This window comes from Caloenas nicobarica, chromosome 21, assembly GCF_036013445.1.
Source record: "Caloenas nicobarica isolate bCalNic1 chromosome 21, bCalNic1.hap1, whole genome shotgun sequence".
NCBI classification, from domain to species: domain Eukaryota; kingdom Metazoa; phylum Chordata; class Aves; order Columbiformes; family Columbidae; genus Caloenas; species Caloenas nicobarica.
In genome coordinates this window covers 4,857,761-4,873,108 of record NC_088265.1, presented here as the reverse complement: position 1 = coordinate 4,873,108, position 15,348 = coordinate 4,857,761, and the positions used below count along the sequence as shown (strand labels likewise).

General features: G+C 66.3%; 1 protein-coding gene across 2 annotated transcripts in view; it reads right to left on the bottom strand.

The window, feature by feature from the left end:
• Positions 1 to 15,348, bottom strand: part of NAV1 (neuron navigator 1) — a 76,642-nt gene that overhangs the window by 11,672 nt on the left and 49,622 nt on the right. The window contains exons 7-17 of one of the 2 annotated variants that reach the window (XM_065649482.1): positions 5,143 to 5,281; positions 4,636 to 4,930; positions 3,517 to 4,213; positions 2,964 to 3,419; positions 2,719 to 2,760; positions 2,431 to 2,582; positions 1,585 to 1,755; positions 1,015 to 1,067; positions 654 to 731; positions 371 to 454; positions 95 to 206 (exon numbers count right to left, since the gene is read on the bottom strand). In XM_065649482.1, the coding sequence (XP_065505554.1) occupies positions 95 to 206; positions 371 to 454; positions 654 to 731; positions 1,015 to 1,067; positions 1,585 to 1,755; positions 2,431 to 2,582; positions 2,719 to 2,760; positions 2,964 to 3,419; positions 3,517 to 4,213; positions 4,636 to 4,930; positions 5,143 to 5,281 (2,279 nt within the window). The remainder of the gene's footprint in view (positions 1 to 94; positions 207 to 370; positions 455 to 653; positions 732 to 1,014; positions 1,068 to 1,584; positions 1,756 to 2,430; positions 2,583 to 2,718; positions 2,761 to 2,963; positions 3,420 to 3,516; positions 4,214 to 4,635; positions 4,931 to 5,142; positions 5,282 to 15,348) is intronic. The other variant, XM_065649484.1, reaches the window with a different exon arrangement.

Below are 15,348 nucleotides of genomic sequence, written 5' to 3'. Positions count from 1 at the left end.
TGGGGCCCCAGGCAGTAGTGGTCTGGCTGGGTTTGGGCAAGTAGTTCAGGGAGGGCTGCACCCCCATGGTGGGGGCTGCAGCACCATGCGGTACCTTTGGGGGTGACGTCTGTGCCATTCAGGGCACCCTGGATCACAGCTTGGGCCTCTGAATTCTTCTTCTTCAGGAAGTCAATGGTCTCTCGCAGGTCCAGCAGCTCCGTGTCCTGGGGGAGCAGAGCGGAAGCCGTAGAGTGTGTCCCGATGGCACAGGGCCCGCCCCGAGAGCACCCCTGGGGCAGGCAGTGCCAGGTTCACCCCATCCAGCATCCCCCAGCCCCACAACACCCTCCCACACGGCCAGTGACCCCAGTGCCCCCACGGCACCCACCTTCTCCTCAGCGGTCTCAGCCAGGTGCCGCAGGCGGGATGTCATGCTCACCAGGCTCTGCTCAAAAGCTGCCACCAGGTTGGCCTGGGAGAGGTGGAGAAAAATGGATGAGCACCTACACCTGGGCAAGCACTCACAGCCAGGTGAGCACCCACGGCTGGGTGTGAGATGCAGGAAGCTGGAGAGAGGAAACCCAGGCTCTTGTGGGCACAGGCGGCACCAGCCCCATGCACAGCAGGGACACGGAGCAGCGTGTCCTGCAGCGGCTCCCGTGGGGACTCACGTTAGCAGACAGCTGGGACGTCAGGGTGGCCACCTTCTCCTGCGAGGACTCCAGCTCGCGGCGCAGCTTGCGGATTTGCTGTGGGGAGAGAGCAGAGGGCGTGAGAAGGGCTGGGCACTCGCTCTCGCCGTGGTGGCAGGCACAGGTGACGAGCAGAGGGCGCGGGCTCACCTCGGACTGCATCTTCTCCTCAGCCTGGCAGTGCAAGAGCAGAGAGAGACAGACAGACAGAGCAGGTAGTCAGGAGGGCAGCAAGGCAGGACAGGCTCAGCACGAGGCAGAGGCATGCACAGAGCCCCCCGCGCCCACCCCGGCCCCCCCAGCCATGCAGCAAGCGGTGCGGCGCGGCGGCGGCTCTTACGGAGGAGTAGGTGGAGGACGCGCTGGAAGCCAAGGACAGCACTGATCCGTGAACTGCAACAGAACAAAACCCGGCGTGTCAGGGTGCTCCAGTCTGTGCCACCCCTGGGGCTGCAGGTGCAGGACACAGCAGGGGACAGGGACGGAGCTCCCAGGGCACGGGAGGCTCCGCAGGGGCCAGGAGAGGCAGAGGGTGGGAGAGTGGCTGCTCAGCACTGCTTGTGTCTTGGCATGTGGCTGGTGACCCCTCCAGGCATGTGGAGCTCCCTCCACCTGCTCCCTCCTCTCTGGCTGAGCCTGGGGGCTCTGTCACCCTCCTTGGCTGCTTGGGACTCCCCCCTCCCCAGTGCCACAACACCCCGGGACCAACCCAGGGACACCAAGCACCCACGGGGGTCAGGGTTGGCTGTGACCCAGCACAGAGGGGTCTTGGGGCTGCCATCCCCTGCTCTGATGCTGAGGACGGGATGCACCAAACCAACCCATGGCACCAGGAGGGACAGTGTGTGGGGAGCCCCATCGTCCCCCCGCAGCAGCCCCCTCCGCCTGGGCAGCAGCGCAGCACTCTCACCGTCATCCACAGGGTCGCGGAAGGAACCTGAGCGGATCATGCCCTTGGACTTGTCGGCCAGGGAGAGGGTGCTGCCCAGCTGGGATGTGCTGTACAGCTCGAAGGTGGAGTCGTGGGTGGGGATGCTGTTGGAGCGGGTGATCCGGGGGGCTGCGGCGGCAGTGGGGCTCACTGCAAGGAAAGGCAGGGTCAGAGTCATGCCGGGGACTGGGTTGGGATGGGGAAGCGGGGCTGGGAGCGATCCACAAGAGCTGGGACGCAGAGGGGGAGCTGGGACGCAGAGGGGGAGCTGGGACGCAGAGGGGGAGCTGGGACGCAGAGGGGGAGCTGGGACCGTGGTCCCAAAGCAGGGGGCACTGGGGGAAAGTGAAATGCAGATTTACGCTGGCAAGACCTGGACACCAGCACCAAGGTAACCAAAAGGCCGAGAAACATATTCATTGCCCCGGGAAAAGTGGGCATCACCATGACAGAGCCCATGTACCTGCAGGTGCAGGAGGGGAGCACCTCATCACCTGCAGCCCCTCTCCAGCAGCCTCAACCCATCTGCCTGGACCCCCCAAACCCTCCAGAACACACAGGTCCTGGCAAGAGCAGTCAGGTCTTACCCTGCCCTGCCAGGCACCCCCAGGGGAGCAGGGAGCTGGGGGCAGAGCCCCGAGGGCGATGAGATGCCCCAAAGTGGAGGTGATGGACATCCCTGGCCTCAAAGGCACCAGGCACTGGGGCTGCTGGGAGTGTTGAGGTCAGAAGCAGCACCAGCACGTCACACAGGGACACAGGTGACAGGGGCAGGAGGGACAGTGCTGGCCATGAGCGGGAGAGCCTGCGGTGGAGGGCACTGACCGATGCTGGTGAGTGGCCCCTTCCCGACCAGCGCCATGGGGAGGGCAGGGGGTGAGGGCAGGTCCTGCTGGTCCTCGGCCTCGGGGAGCCCGCTGCCCACGGCGTGCGAGTGGCGCCGCTCCTTGGCCTCCTCCTGGGAGTGGAGCTGGTACCTGGCGGGCAGAGCAGAGAGCGGTGAGGTGAGGTGGCCCAGCGCCATCCTGGCTCCCAGCCACTGCACTCCCCCAAAAGCTCCACACCCTCCACTGCCTCCCCAGCACTGTCCAAAAGTGATTCGGGCTCCTTTACCTCAGCCCTTTCTTGGGCAGTGTGTTCCTGTCACGGTTGGCACTGGAAGGGAAGGAAAGGTCAGTCACAACCCCGCACAGAGGAGAGAAGGTGCCGCAGGGGCTCAGCCATGGGGACAGGGGGCTTTTCCCCAAAAATGTAGCAGGACAAGCCCCCGAAGGCGGCCAAGGTCATGGCCGGACAGCAGGGAGGGATCTGAGCCTGCAGAGATGCGCGGCAGCCCCATGCCCTCCCTCCAGCTGTACCTGTCCAGATGTGCGAGCCGGGGGCTCCCACTCCAGCCCAGCTCTCCTGCCTCCTTCTCCTCCTCCTCCTCCGTGCTGGCAGGGGCCACGGCGGCAGGGGCGGGGGTGGTGGTGCTGCCCCCTGAAAAGGCACTGGGCAGGCTCATGGGCATCTGCAGGGACTCCATGCTGCGGTGCAGGCCAGAGAGCTTGGGGTACATCCTGCCTTCCTTGGGGACGCTGAAGCCCCCCATGAGCTCCAGGCCCTGGGAGAAGCTGGCGGAGTTGATGTTGAGGATGGGGGCAGGGCTGGGGCTGAAGCAGGGCGCCAGGTGCCCCCCGGCTGGGTGCAGGTCCTGCAGCTTGGCAGTGTGCGGGGGGTGCAGCTCGCTGGAGGACGGCAAGTCCAGGCTGTTGGAGTTGACTTTGTCCAAGTTGGCCAGCGAGGGAGGCTTCACGTAGGTCTTGGCAGCCGCTCTGGAGGAGGGAAAATGGATGAGGAAGCAGGTGAGACTTGGGTGCTGGGCACAGCCGTGCTGGGCACCCACTGCCCTTGGAGGAGGAAGGATCTTACCTGAGAGGTGTGGGGGGCAGCTCAGCCACCTTGGCGGCCGGTGGGAGGTTGGCCTGGGCTTTTGGGGTGCTCTCAGGCGAGCTGACGCTCTTCAGCGTCCCACACTCAGAGTCAAGCGCCACCGCCTTGGCCTTGGCCTTCTCCTTCTCACGGTCCGTCTGGTTCACGGGGGCTGGTGTGCCGCGGCCAGCGCCGATCTTGGACGGCTCCTTGAGCCGCGACACTGAGATGCCGCCCTGCTTGGTGCTCAGCAGGCTGGGATCGATGCTGCTGCTGACCGGCCGGTTCGCGCCGCGGCCGCCGGTGACACTCATGGAGCTGGACTTGGCCGGCCGGGGCAGGCTGCGGTACTGAATGTTGGAACGAGCCCCCGGAGCCAGGAAGCCAGGCTCAGCTGCATTGGAGACATCCAGGCTTGTTTTCCTCCCGCTGACTGGCTTGACAGGGATGCCGGAGCTCTTCTGGATCTTGCCGAGCGTGGCCGAGCCCCCAGTCTGCATGACGGTGGCCGTGCCGGTGGTGGGAGCCGGTTTCTTGTAGCCAAAGGAGCTGGAGGCTGAGGGGCGCGCGAGGCCCGAGGGCGGTTTCTTGGCGTCGGCCATGCGGTCCCGGCCGGCATCGGAGGAGGAGCGCTGCAGGCCGGTGCTCTTCACAGACAGCTTGCTCTTGTCCGTGCCTTTGGTCTCGGGCTTGGCTGCTGGGCAGGGAAGGATGGGTTAGCATCCTGGGAGCCTTTGGGGATATTTGGCTGTGAACCAGCTCAGGTCAGACACTGATATCAAAGACATGGGGATGTGATGGACATGAAAGGACGTGCCACCATCCCAGGTGTTGGGGCAGAGCCACGGCCAGGCCCCCGGGACACCCAGCCAGCTCGCAGCCCCACACATTGCTACGAGGCCATGGGGCAGGCACGACCCTGGGCAAACACGGCTTAGTGTGGGGCCAGACCCACACCCTGCCTGTGGGGACACACAGCTCTGCCACCCCCTCCAGCTGCAGGGTCTGAGCGCGGTCACAAGGCATCCCATGGGCAGTGTGCTCAGGGAAGGCCCAGAAAGATGCCACCCACCCCTCTCCCCACCAGAGAAGCTGGACCCTGCCCCAAGCGGGTCTCACCTGCCACTTTGAGGGTGCTCTGGGCCGTGTGGGTGATGGGGGAGGTCACGGCCACCGGAGGGGTCTTGCCCTTCTTGAGTGAGCCTGGGGTGCCCAGGCTGACGGGCTTCTTCAGCTCACCGCCCTTGGAACCCTCCTCGCCGCCCTCCGAGGGCTCCCGCCGCCACTTGGAGCCGTGCTCCATCTTGAGGCTGCTGCTCTCGTAGTCCAGCTTCTTGGGCACCTTGTCCTCGCCCTCGCCGTACCAGCTCAGCCCGCTCTCCACCAGCGAGCGCTTCTCCGAGTCCGTGCGCAGCTGCTAGCGGAGCAGAGTCAGGGGTGCCCCTGGCACCCACCCCAAACCCATCCCCAGGGAGCACCAGCCAGTCAGGAGAGAGATGCACCAAACACCCTTTGCCATGCCTCGGCTTCCGCACACCAGCACCCTCCATCCCCTCCCTCTCGCAGAGGCTGTGGCATCGAGCCGGTACTGGTGCCAGGAAGAGTCTGGGCACCACAGGCACCTACCGCTATGGCCGAGTTCCTGCGCGAGGCGGTGGGGGTGGAGGGCAAGGAGTTGAGCGAGGAGCTGGCGTTGAACTCCTCCGAGCTGAGGTTGTCAGAGGCATCGCTGAGGCCGCTGCTGATGGAGCTGCTCTCATCCCAACTGCAAGGGCAGAGCTGCTGTCAGAGCCCCCTGCTCAGCACCAGCTCTACCCTGGAGCTTCCCCGCGCCGGGTCCTGCTGGGGTGCAAACCTCAGCCCCGCAGCAGGGAGCTGGCACTCGGCAGCCACGGCTGGCTGCAGCCCAGCCTGGCACAGGCTCAGCATCCTGCCGACACACAAGTTCCAGTGACCCCACATCTTCGCATTGAGGCCCCTACACGAGTTTCTTTAGGGACAAAGGGCACCTGTGCAGCGCAGGGTGGCCAGCACCCACACCGGCGGGGCTGGCAGCACCATGGTTGGCACTGACACCCCTGGTTGAGAGGGTCGGGAGGTTTGCCAGAAAGGTCAGGGACTGCCTGGAGCAAACAAACCAGCTGTCCTGCAGCATCCATCCTTCCTTGGGTGGCCCCACCGCACGCCACTACCCCCTCTCCAGCACCCACAGCGGGCACAGACAGCAGGTATGGGCACCACAGCTGTGCCAGGGCAGCTGCTCCATGCCGGGGGCTCAGTGGACCGTGCACAAGCACATCTCCAGCACCGTCAGTCAGGGCTGTGCCGGGGCAGCAGCTGCCTGCGCACCCCACGGGCCCGGCCGGCTCTGCGGCACCAGGCTGTGCCCACGGCGATCCGGCACAGACGGGCAGGAGCATCTTCCAGCAGATTGAGCACAGCCCCTTTCCGGTCAGCAGCTGAGTAGGTCAGTGAGGCCCTGCAGCCTCCAAGGGGGCTGCAAGGAGCTGGGGGGGACAAGCAGCGGCGTTAGAGAGGGGAGCAGAGCTGGGGGGCTGCAGTGAGCACTGGTCCCTGCCGGAGATGCCCATTCCCAAACACTGGGGCCACAGAGGTGCCGGAGGAGTCCAGTGCACCAGAGCCCAAGCAGCTGGTGAAGATGCTTAGTGTCACCCAAGTGGCACTGCGACCCTGGCTGAGCTGGGGACAGGACAGGGTGGGCCTGGCTTTGGAAAGGACACCCACCCTCCACCAACCAGGATGCCAGGGCACAGGCAACAGCCAGCACCATCCCCTCAGGGATGCCCAAACACCAGGACAGAGCAACGCAGGCAGCTCCAGCTCCCTCCAGTCAGCCCTGTGTGCCCTGATACCTGGGACTGGCCAAAGCCACGACAGTGCCAGGATGGACACAGTCCCCTTCATCCCCACAGCAACTTCGGAACAGAGCCCCGCAGGCGCTGCCACCCAGGAAGGGATTTAATTATGACCACATGCCCAGGATGTGCTGCTGGGCTGCCCGGCTCCAAGCATCTCCCATCAGCAGCCCTTGCTCTGGGGCTGACTTCTCACCAGGACAGAAATCCCCCTGCCCAGAGCACAAAGCAAAGCTCATCTCCCACACAGGCATCACCCCGCAGCAGGTAGCACTTGAGTGAGGCAGAGCTTTGGGGAGCTGCGTCCCGTGGGCACATAGCTGTGACCACACATCACACTGGCTCTCTCCAGCTTGGTTCCCTGGCAGCACGGACCCTAAACGCTCTCCCAGCCCTGTTCTGGAAACTCTGCTGCCCCAGGCGTACAGACCCCAGTGAAACAGGCTGAATGGGGGTGACCCCCAATCCTTCTTAGCAGCCTCACCCCAAGGAAGGGCAGCATGGGGGTCACAGGTGACATCCCAATAGCACTGAAATCATGGGGTGAGGCTGGGAGCCAGACCCACTGTGGGGTATCTCCAGCTCTCTTATGAAGCACATGGCTGGCACACTGGGGGGTCCCCAAAACTCACGTGCATGTGCTGTAGAAAGGCTCAGCTTCCTGCACCTTGGCTGTGATGACTCCTGGTGCACAGCCGAGCCCAGGCACCCTGATCCCCACCAGCTGAGGCCACCTGAGTGCCCCTGCAGACCCCAAACGAGGGGCAGCCATGCCGCAGCATCCTGCCGGGGGCAAAACTCAATTCCTGCTTTGTGCTCCAGACCCTCCATCTTATACAGAGCAATTCCCCACCACCCTCCAGCCGGCCCCGCACCAAACTCCCCCCGACAGCAGCGACGTGCTGGGACACCCCCAAGCCCTGCACTCCTCTGCCCCTGACAGCTCCCACGGAAAGGATGCTCAAGGACAGAGGCGGGGGCTGCGGCAGCGTGACCGTCCTGCCGCGGCACCGGAACGTGCGGGGACCCTCCACCGGCCAGAAAGGTCCCGACACGGCCCCGGTGATGCGCAGCCCGACCCGAGGAAGCGGCTGCAACGGCGGTGAGCAGCGGACGGACCCGACCCATGGCCGCGGTGCGAGGGGCTGCGGGGGGATGCTCCGCTCCCGGCCCAGCCGCACCCGCTCCGGAGCCCCCCGGTGCCCGCCCCGCCCCGCCGGGGTCAGCTCCGCCGGCCGCGGGTACCGGAGCCCCGGCAGCCCCGCGGGGGCTCGGCCCGGCCGCGCTGCAGGTGCGAGGCGGAGCCCGGGGTGCTCGTCCCGCTCCCGGGGGAGCAGCCCCGATGCTGCGGGGCCGGGCGGGGCCGCGCTGCCCGGGTCCCCCCCTTCCCCCCCACGGCGCGGCCGAGACAAAGCACCGCCCGCGGTGCGGCCCCGGGGCGCGGGGCTTTGTCTGCCGGGGCCGGGCTCCGGCCGCCCGCCCGCCCCGCCCGCTCGGTGCCGGTCCCGGTGCCCGCTCCGTACGGTACCTGGCCAGGCGCGGGGCGCGGCGCGGCCCCCCCGCCCGCAGCATGGTGCTGCCCGCGGCAGCGGCCCCGCCGGGCGCGGCGGGAGGGGCGGCGGCGGGACCGCCCCGCGCTGCCCGCGCCTTAAAGCGGCAGCGGCCCCGCAAGGCCCGGCCCGGCCTCCCCCGCCGCTGCCCCCCAGCACCAGCCAGACCCCCGCCGGGATGGGCCCGGGGTCCCGGCTCCCAGCCCCGCCGCTCCCAGTGACGCCCTCAGCCCAGAGCGCCAAGGTCATGTCCCCACAAGCAGTCCCAGTGCCGCCCAGTCCAGCTCATGACCCCCCATCCCTGTCTCTGGTACCCCCCAGTCTCAGCCCAGCATCCCCCCAGTCTCAGCCCAGGGCTCCTCAGCTGCCCTCAGAGCCCCCAAGCCCCGACTCACATCCCCACAGGCAGCACCAGTGCCCCCCAGTCCAGCCCACAGTGTGGCACCTGTGCCAGCCAGGCCATCCCCCAGCCTAGCACCAGTGCCCCCAAACCCCCCTCACCCCACTCCCTGAAGGCAGCACCCCCCAGCCCCACCGGGTGCCAGGGCAGCTGCTCCCAACAGCCCCAGCTCCTGCCAGGGCACCAGCGCCTGCACCGCTCTGCACTTCATCCACCAAAAAGCCAATTTCTGTCTTTTTCTCTCTCTTGCATCAGAGCAGGAGCTGCACTCCAGGGCAATGTCCTCGCTGGGACAGTGACAGTGGGGACACCTCTGCCAGCCCAGCCACAGTGGGCAGAGAGGGTTAACTGCAGCCTTGGCAAACCAGACCCGGTCCCTGTGGGCTGGGAAATAAGTAATTCCTTCCTCACGCCTTCTTCAGAGGGAACAGCAACGCCTCTTGGCTCCCTCCTCACAGTGCAGCCCCATCACTTGGTTGTGCGGTGCTTGCGCCAGCGAGGTGAGGTGCTGCGGTACACACGGCACGGCATGGCACAGCACGGCGTGGCACGGCGTGGCACGGCGGGCCAGGGATGCCCAGCTGTCCCTGTTTCCCCAATCAGACCCTGCCCACAGTCGCCATCCCTGCAGCAGCTCTCGGCCAAGGCCCGGAGCTCACAGCCTCCAGCCGGTGGTGACCCCAGCATGGCACGGTACCCCTGCAGGCAGCCAGCCCTGTTGCAGGGTGACAGCGCCACATCGGTGTTTGCCAACGGGTACAGCAGCACAGCCCAGCCAGCATCGCATCCCCGCGGTCCCTCTGGCCACGTGTAACACCAGATACTGTCCCCTCCCTGCCCTTCTCCTCGGCCCCACCACAGCCAGCTCAGGCAGCGCTCGCAGGAGCGGCTCTGGCTTTGGCTGGGCCCAAATCCAGACTCTGGGTGCCCAGGGTGGCGGAGGCAGCCAGGCCAGCACAGACCAGTACGGTGGCTCCAGGAAAAGCAGCTTTGACCCTGTCAGAGCCAGGAGCCTGGTGCGAGATGATGGCAGAGAATCACTGTCGGCCACAGCAGCCCCACCAGCACTGGCACCAGCACCAGCACCGGCACAGAGCCCTTCGCAGAGGAGCCACCCAGCCCATTTCTCAGCAGCGGCTGCTGTTGGAGCCGGAGGGTTCAGTCTCCCTGCTTCACACGTCTCACACCAGCACAGACACCCATCCGCATGCCAGACAGACCCGCTGACGCCCGCCGGGTCTCCTGGCCCTCGTGTCTCTGCCAGGCCGGTGCTGCCAAAGCCCTGGCACCCAGCCGGAGGTCAGCCCTGGATTAAAGCGAGTCCCTCTTGCTCTGCCCCAGCCCCTTCCTCCTGCTCTGCCGACGTCACCGCAGGGGAGGAAACACAGGCTTGCACTGGGGGGTCTCTACACCCCACATCTGTGGGTCACTGCACTGAGGGGGCCCTGTGAATGTGCCACGGTGTCCCCCATCACAGCCTCGCGCTGCTCTGGCAGGACCTACGAGGAAAGCACGGGCACACCGGGGCTCTTTCCTCCCTCCCCTTCTCCTCCACTTAATGGGGCAGAAAAACCAATTAGCTTCATAAATCACGATCGGGGGGGTTGGGGACTCCCCGCAGGCACGGGCAGGGGTGACTCTGCTTCCCCCCTCACATCTGCCTCAGGAACCACCTCAGGGCATCACGACAATCCCAACCCCCTCACAGATCCGCTTAGATCCCCACACCCCCTGCACACCCCCCTGCACACCCCCCATGACCCTCTAACAGCCTCAAACCCCCCCAGTACTGCTCGAGAACACCACAGACTCACTTAGGAGCCCCCAGATTCCTCTAAGTTCTCCCCACACCCCTCTAAATCCTGTGTGGCCTCCAGGACCCCCCAAGCCCCCAGGTACCCCCACCAGATACCACCAGCCCCTGCCCACAGGCTACCCTGACCCCAGGTGCTTCCCATTTGCATTTTGGGTACCGGGACCTGGCACCCTTCACCCAAGCCACACTCAGAGGAACAGAGGGTGGTGGAGACTTTACAGATGGGGAAACTGAGGCAGGGAAGGGGGTCTGCCGCGCCTGAGCTCACCCAGCAGAAGAGGATCAGCATCACATCCCAGCAGTTGTTCCAGCCCCTGTCCTCCAGGCAGCACTGCCTCCGGTTCCCCGGCCCCCCAGGTCCCCAAGGGGTGTGGGTGACATCCCCTGTGGGTCCCCAGAGCGTGCGCAGCCCCCACGAGGGGGAACCTGTGGCCAGGCTGCGCCTCCGCTCCAGCTCTGTGCTGCCGACCGCGGTAATAGCAGGGCCTGATCTCCCCGCGGCAGCGCGGCCGATGCCGTGGTGGTGTCAGGCAGCGAGATCAGCCGCAGACCCCAACTACGCACCCACCTGCCACGCCAGCAGGGCCGCCGAGCTCAGCCAGCCCTGCTGCAGGGGGACAACGCAGGGTCACCCCTCTGACCCCCCCCGAGTGGTGGAAAGCCCAGAGGAAGCGTGTCCCGGTGCGGGGATCCCCGGCTGCTCCGGGAGTGGTGACACACGCCGCCTCGCTTGGGGCACCGTGGCGGCACCGTGGGCTGCAGCAGCCGCGTTTGTGCTCAGAGAGTCCCAGGGCCGCACCGGGGTGGGGGAGCAGCATGACTCAGCCCGCTTGCGAAATTCCTATTTTTCCCGTTGCCTGGACAAGCCGGTGGCCTCGGACACCTCTGCCCGCAGCGGCCAGGCCCTTCGCTCGCAGCAGGGTGGCACGTGGCAAGCGGCAAAGCCAGCTCTTGAGCTCCCCGGGCGGCAAGCGGACAGGCAGCGGGGTTTGGGGGGCAGATCCCCCCGAGCAGCTCTCCCGGGGTGTGTGGGTGTGCGAGGTCCAGCCTGGGGATTGGCTCTGCTCCGTGTCCACGCCCAGCTCCAGGACCTTCCCAAATCCTGCATGTGCCCTGACCCCTGAGTGCCCTGCTCCCCACAAGCCCTGCAACCCCAGGATCTCCTTCCCAAAACATGCCCCGTGCGGCTGCTGCCACAGCAGCGCAGCCCCGGCAGCCCCAGGGCCCGGGGGTCAGCACTGGGCACCTCAACCCAAACACCGAAACAAGGAGCCAGCTGGAACACAGCGCTTCGATGGTGCTGGTGCCCAGCGGGGTTCTGGGGCCTCTTTCTGGGCCCGTTCCCCATCCCCAGCTGGAAGGAGGGACCCCGCTGAGCCCGGCACGCGGTGCAGCACAGCAAATATTTATCCAACGCCACTTCCTGGCCCCCCCAGCCGGTCAGGCTGGGGCCCCCGCACACACGCCAGGCCACGTGCGGGGCCACGGCCATGCCCCACGGGATGTCCCCATTGAGGAATGACTTCACGGGCTCGCCGGGACGGCGGCAATGGGGTCAGGGCGGACCGGCCAACACCATGTGAGGGGCGTTCGAGGGAAGGGAGCGGAAAGCCAGGCCAATCCCACATGGAGCAGGGGAGGACGGCCGCTTTCGCTGCTCTCGGGGAGCCGAGCCAAACATCTGCTCCGGCCTCTGGACAGCGTCGAGCCCAAGGAGCAGTGAGGAAGCTGGAGCCAGGCCAGCGGGAGCACGGCGGATGCCAGCTCGAGAGCATCCCTCCCGGGGGATGCTGCTGGCAGCCCCCAGCCCCACCGGTGTGGACCACGGGCTCTACAGTGCCCAGCAGCACCATCACGGTGGCACAGGACAGTGCCCGGGGGGTACAGTGAGCCGGACACAAGTGCCGATCCCCAAGCCACATGGCAATGCCAAAGACTGCTGCCACAGCTCCATTTCACGGCCATGAACACAGCCAGGGCAGTACCCACCTCGCAGGGGCGCAGATGCTGCCACCGTTGCGGTGGGATCCAACACCAGCTCCCTTCCCACTACCAACAGAAAACCAGGCCCAAAAGGACGCCCCCAAATCACAGCAGTCCCGGAGTCACACGAGGACTTCCCTGAGGCACTGAAAGCCCCACAGGATGTGTGCAGCCCCGTGGATTGTCTCCAGAGCGATGCCTGCACACCCGGGGCCCCGTGGCACACACCTCCCGCAGCACAGCAGCGGGAAGGTGCTGACTCAGCAGTCAGCCCCCGTCACTCCCTCCCTGCTCTCCTGGCTCTGTGCTGGGGGACAGCAGGATCGGGCCCGGCAGCATCCGTGCTCTGCCACCGGGGCAGGATGAGACCAGCCTGGGCATCCCCACGGGACTTTACCACCTCTGGGCATTTAAGCAGCTCTGAGGATGGAGCCAGCTTGTCCCAGTTTGTCCCTGGGGATCTCACCTGGGGAGCTGCCCATCCAACAGGCACCATCCCAGAGCGCACGGTTGAGCTGAGGTTTCATGTCCCCATACGTCACCTTGCATACCTGAGCCAGGGCGAGGTGCTCCTGCTCCTCTGCACCCACAAACCCCACCAAGAACAGCTCTGCCCTGCCCCGACCTGCTTGCAGCCGTGGGGTTTCCATGAGGGAGAGTGCGGCAGAGCCCTCGGCAATGGGTCTGCCCTACAACACGCTGAACATCACAGGGAGGCGCTCAGACTCTGCTGAGCCCCCGTCAATGGGCATGGTGGCCTGACAGACCCCTCCAGGGACAGCCAGAGCACCCTGCACTCCTGTGGCAGCATCACAGTTTATGGGGAAGCAGCTGGGGGGCAGCGCAGCTGACAAGAGGTCTGACAAAAGGAGGATGGCGGAAAGGACAACATCACGCAGAGCACTCCAAACCCAGGAGATGTGGCAGAGTGGTGCAAAGCAGTGACAACCAGATACTCTTGTTATGCTCTCAGCCCGGGATCCCGTCTGGCGTGGGAAGGGGAAGACCCTGTCCCAGGCGGCCAGCGCACCCACAGCTCCCCACCTCAGTGATGCCCCAGAGCACCCTGCTCGCTCCCCACCGCGTCCCCGAGGGCCCCAGGGCACGCCAAGGGGTGACACACGCTCACCCGCTCCTGCGCCAGCACCCGGGACCCGCCAGAGCTGCTCACATCAGGTCCCCGAGCACACACAGCGCGGGGGGAGAAGCACCGACACGCAGCCGCACGGCGCTGTGGGGGGAACGGCAGCTCCACGTGGAGGTGGCACCGCTCGGACATGCAGGATGTGGCTGGGACGAAACCGGGCAAAACCTGGCTTGAACATCCCCGCTCGGGTGCTCTCCGCCGCCTCCTGATTCATGCGCAGGTCTGCACACGAAGGCGCCCGTGCTGCTGCACCACGGCCCAGCCCTGTGCGGTGGCTGTGCCGCTGCAGAGGTCCCTTGGTGGTGGGGGGCTGTGTGCTGGTGGACATCTCGGTGGGGTGACTTCAGCAGGGTGACCTCCAGGGCCACCCCCAGCCCAGCCTGGGGGGAAAGCACCACCTACCGCAGCCCCCCAGGGACCGACACCAGGGGCAGGGAGCAGTGGGCGGCACGCTGAGCGCTGGCAGCTGGAAACCTGAGTTGACAGTGGCCAAGGAAGGGAGCAAAGACTCTTCAGTGCCAGGGGTTGGTGCCATCCCTGCCTGTGCCCTGCCCAGGCCCCAAGGACAGGCAGGATGGGGCAGGAGAGCAGCACCATCCCAGTGAACACTGCTGTGTTAAGCAGAGCTTGCTGCCTGTGCCAAGCCCTTCAGGCACCACGGTGCCGGCAATGGCGTGGGCGCATCCTGGCAGGGCTGCTCCCAGCCCCGGCTGTGCTGCCAGCCAAGGGCTGCCCTGCTGCAGGGCACGAAGAGGATACAGTGACACAGGGAACAGAAGAAGGGCTTTGCTGCCAAACAGCGAGGGCAAAGTCAGAGCTTTCCACCCCCCAAAACCAGCAGCAGGTTGCTGGTGGAGCCGCGAGTGCTGGCCCAATGGACACAGGCAGGCGGGCACGGGTGGGCAGGGAGCCAGGATGCTGGCATGTCCAGCTGATACAGAAATGCTTCTGGGGACAGGGGTGTCCCAGCTGACCCCTGCTCTCACCATCAGACCTGATCATCCCCCCACTCTGAGCTGGGCCCCAGGACCCTCAGTGCCTTCTGGGCTGGGCTCACCCCAACCACCACCCCCCGGATTCACCCCAGTACCCCATGGACAGTCCCACACCTCAGCCCTGCCTCACCTACCTCAGCCCTTTCTCCTGCCAGGCTGCTTCCCTGGTGAGCCGCAGGTCCCATCTCACAGCCCCGCACGTCTCGGAGGGGACATGTCACTGTGTCCCCGTGCTGGCTCTGACCTACTGCCCTATAAGCCTGTGTGTGCGCCGGCGCGGTGCGGGGAGGCGCTGGCCCACAGCGCGGGCTCGGGGGCTGATGGCCCCATCTGCAGCGCTCGGCTCCTGCCCGGTGCATTAGCGGCACGGGGAGACGGGGCCTGCGGCGGTGTTTGCTTTCTAGGTCAGAGCCAGCGGAGGAGGACGGTGAGGGGCTGTGCTGGTGAGGGGCTGTGCTGACTGGGGGCTGTGCTGGGTGAGTGCTCCGCGATGCAGCCCCTCACCCCGGCCAGCTCTGGGGAGGAGGGGATGCTCCTGCGCCCCTGTCTGGCTCTTCGCCCAGCACCCAGGCTCCCAGACAGGACACCCTTGTGTCCCCCATCACCCAGCCAGGGACATCCCCTGGGGACAGAGGCCCTGCCAGCTCTGGGGGACACTCCAAGTCCATGGGGCCACGGGGGATGGAGCTGTGGCTAGGTGACAGTGCTGCCCCCCAGACATGTCCCCATGGATGAGAGGGCCCTGTGCTGTCCTGGCTGCCGTCCTGCACCCAGCCCCGGTGAGCGGTGCCCCGCACAGGGCACCCAGCAGCAGGGCACTGGGGGTTTCCTTGGGGTACATCCAGGGCATCACACTGCGAGTGCTGCACAGGAACTGGGACCGTGGCACCTGGCTGTGGTGGTGCCGACCCCACTCGCCATGGCACTGAGAGCCTCACTGGCACAGGGGGACTGCAGTGCGGCCAGGGCTTCACGGGAGGCTCAGCTGTGCAGGGCTCTGTCCCCAAACCTCGGCGCTTCCCAGGAGGAACAGCAGCCCCTGTCCGGGGCAGTGCACAGGGCTGA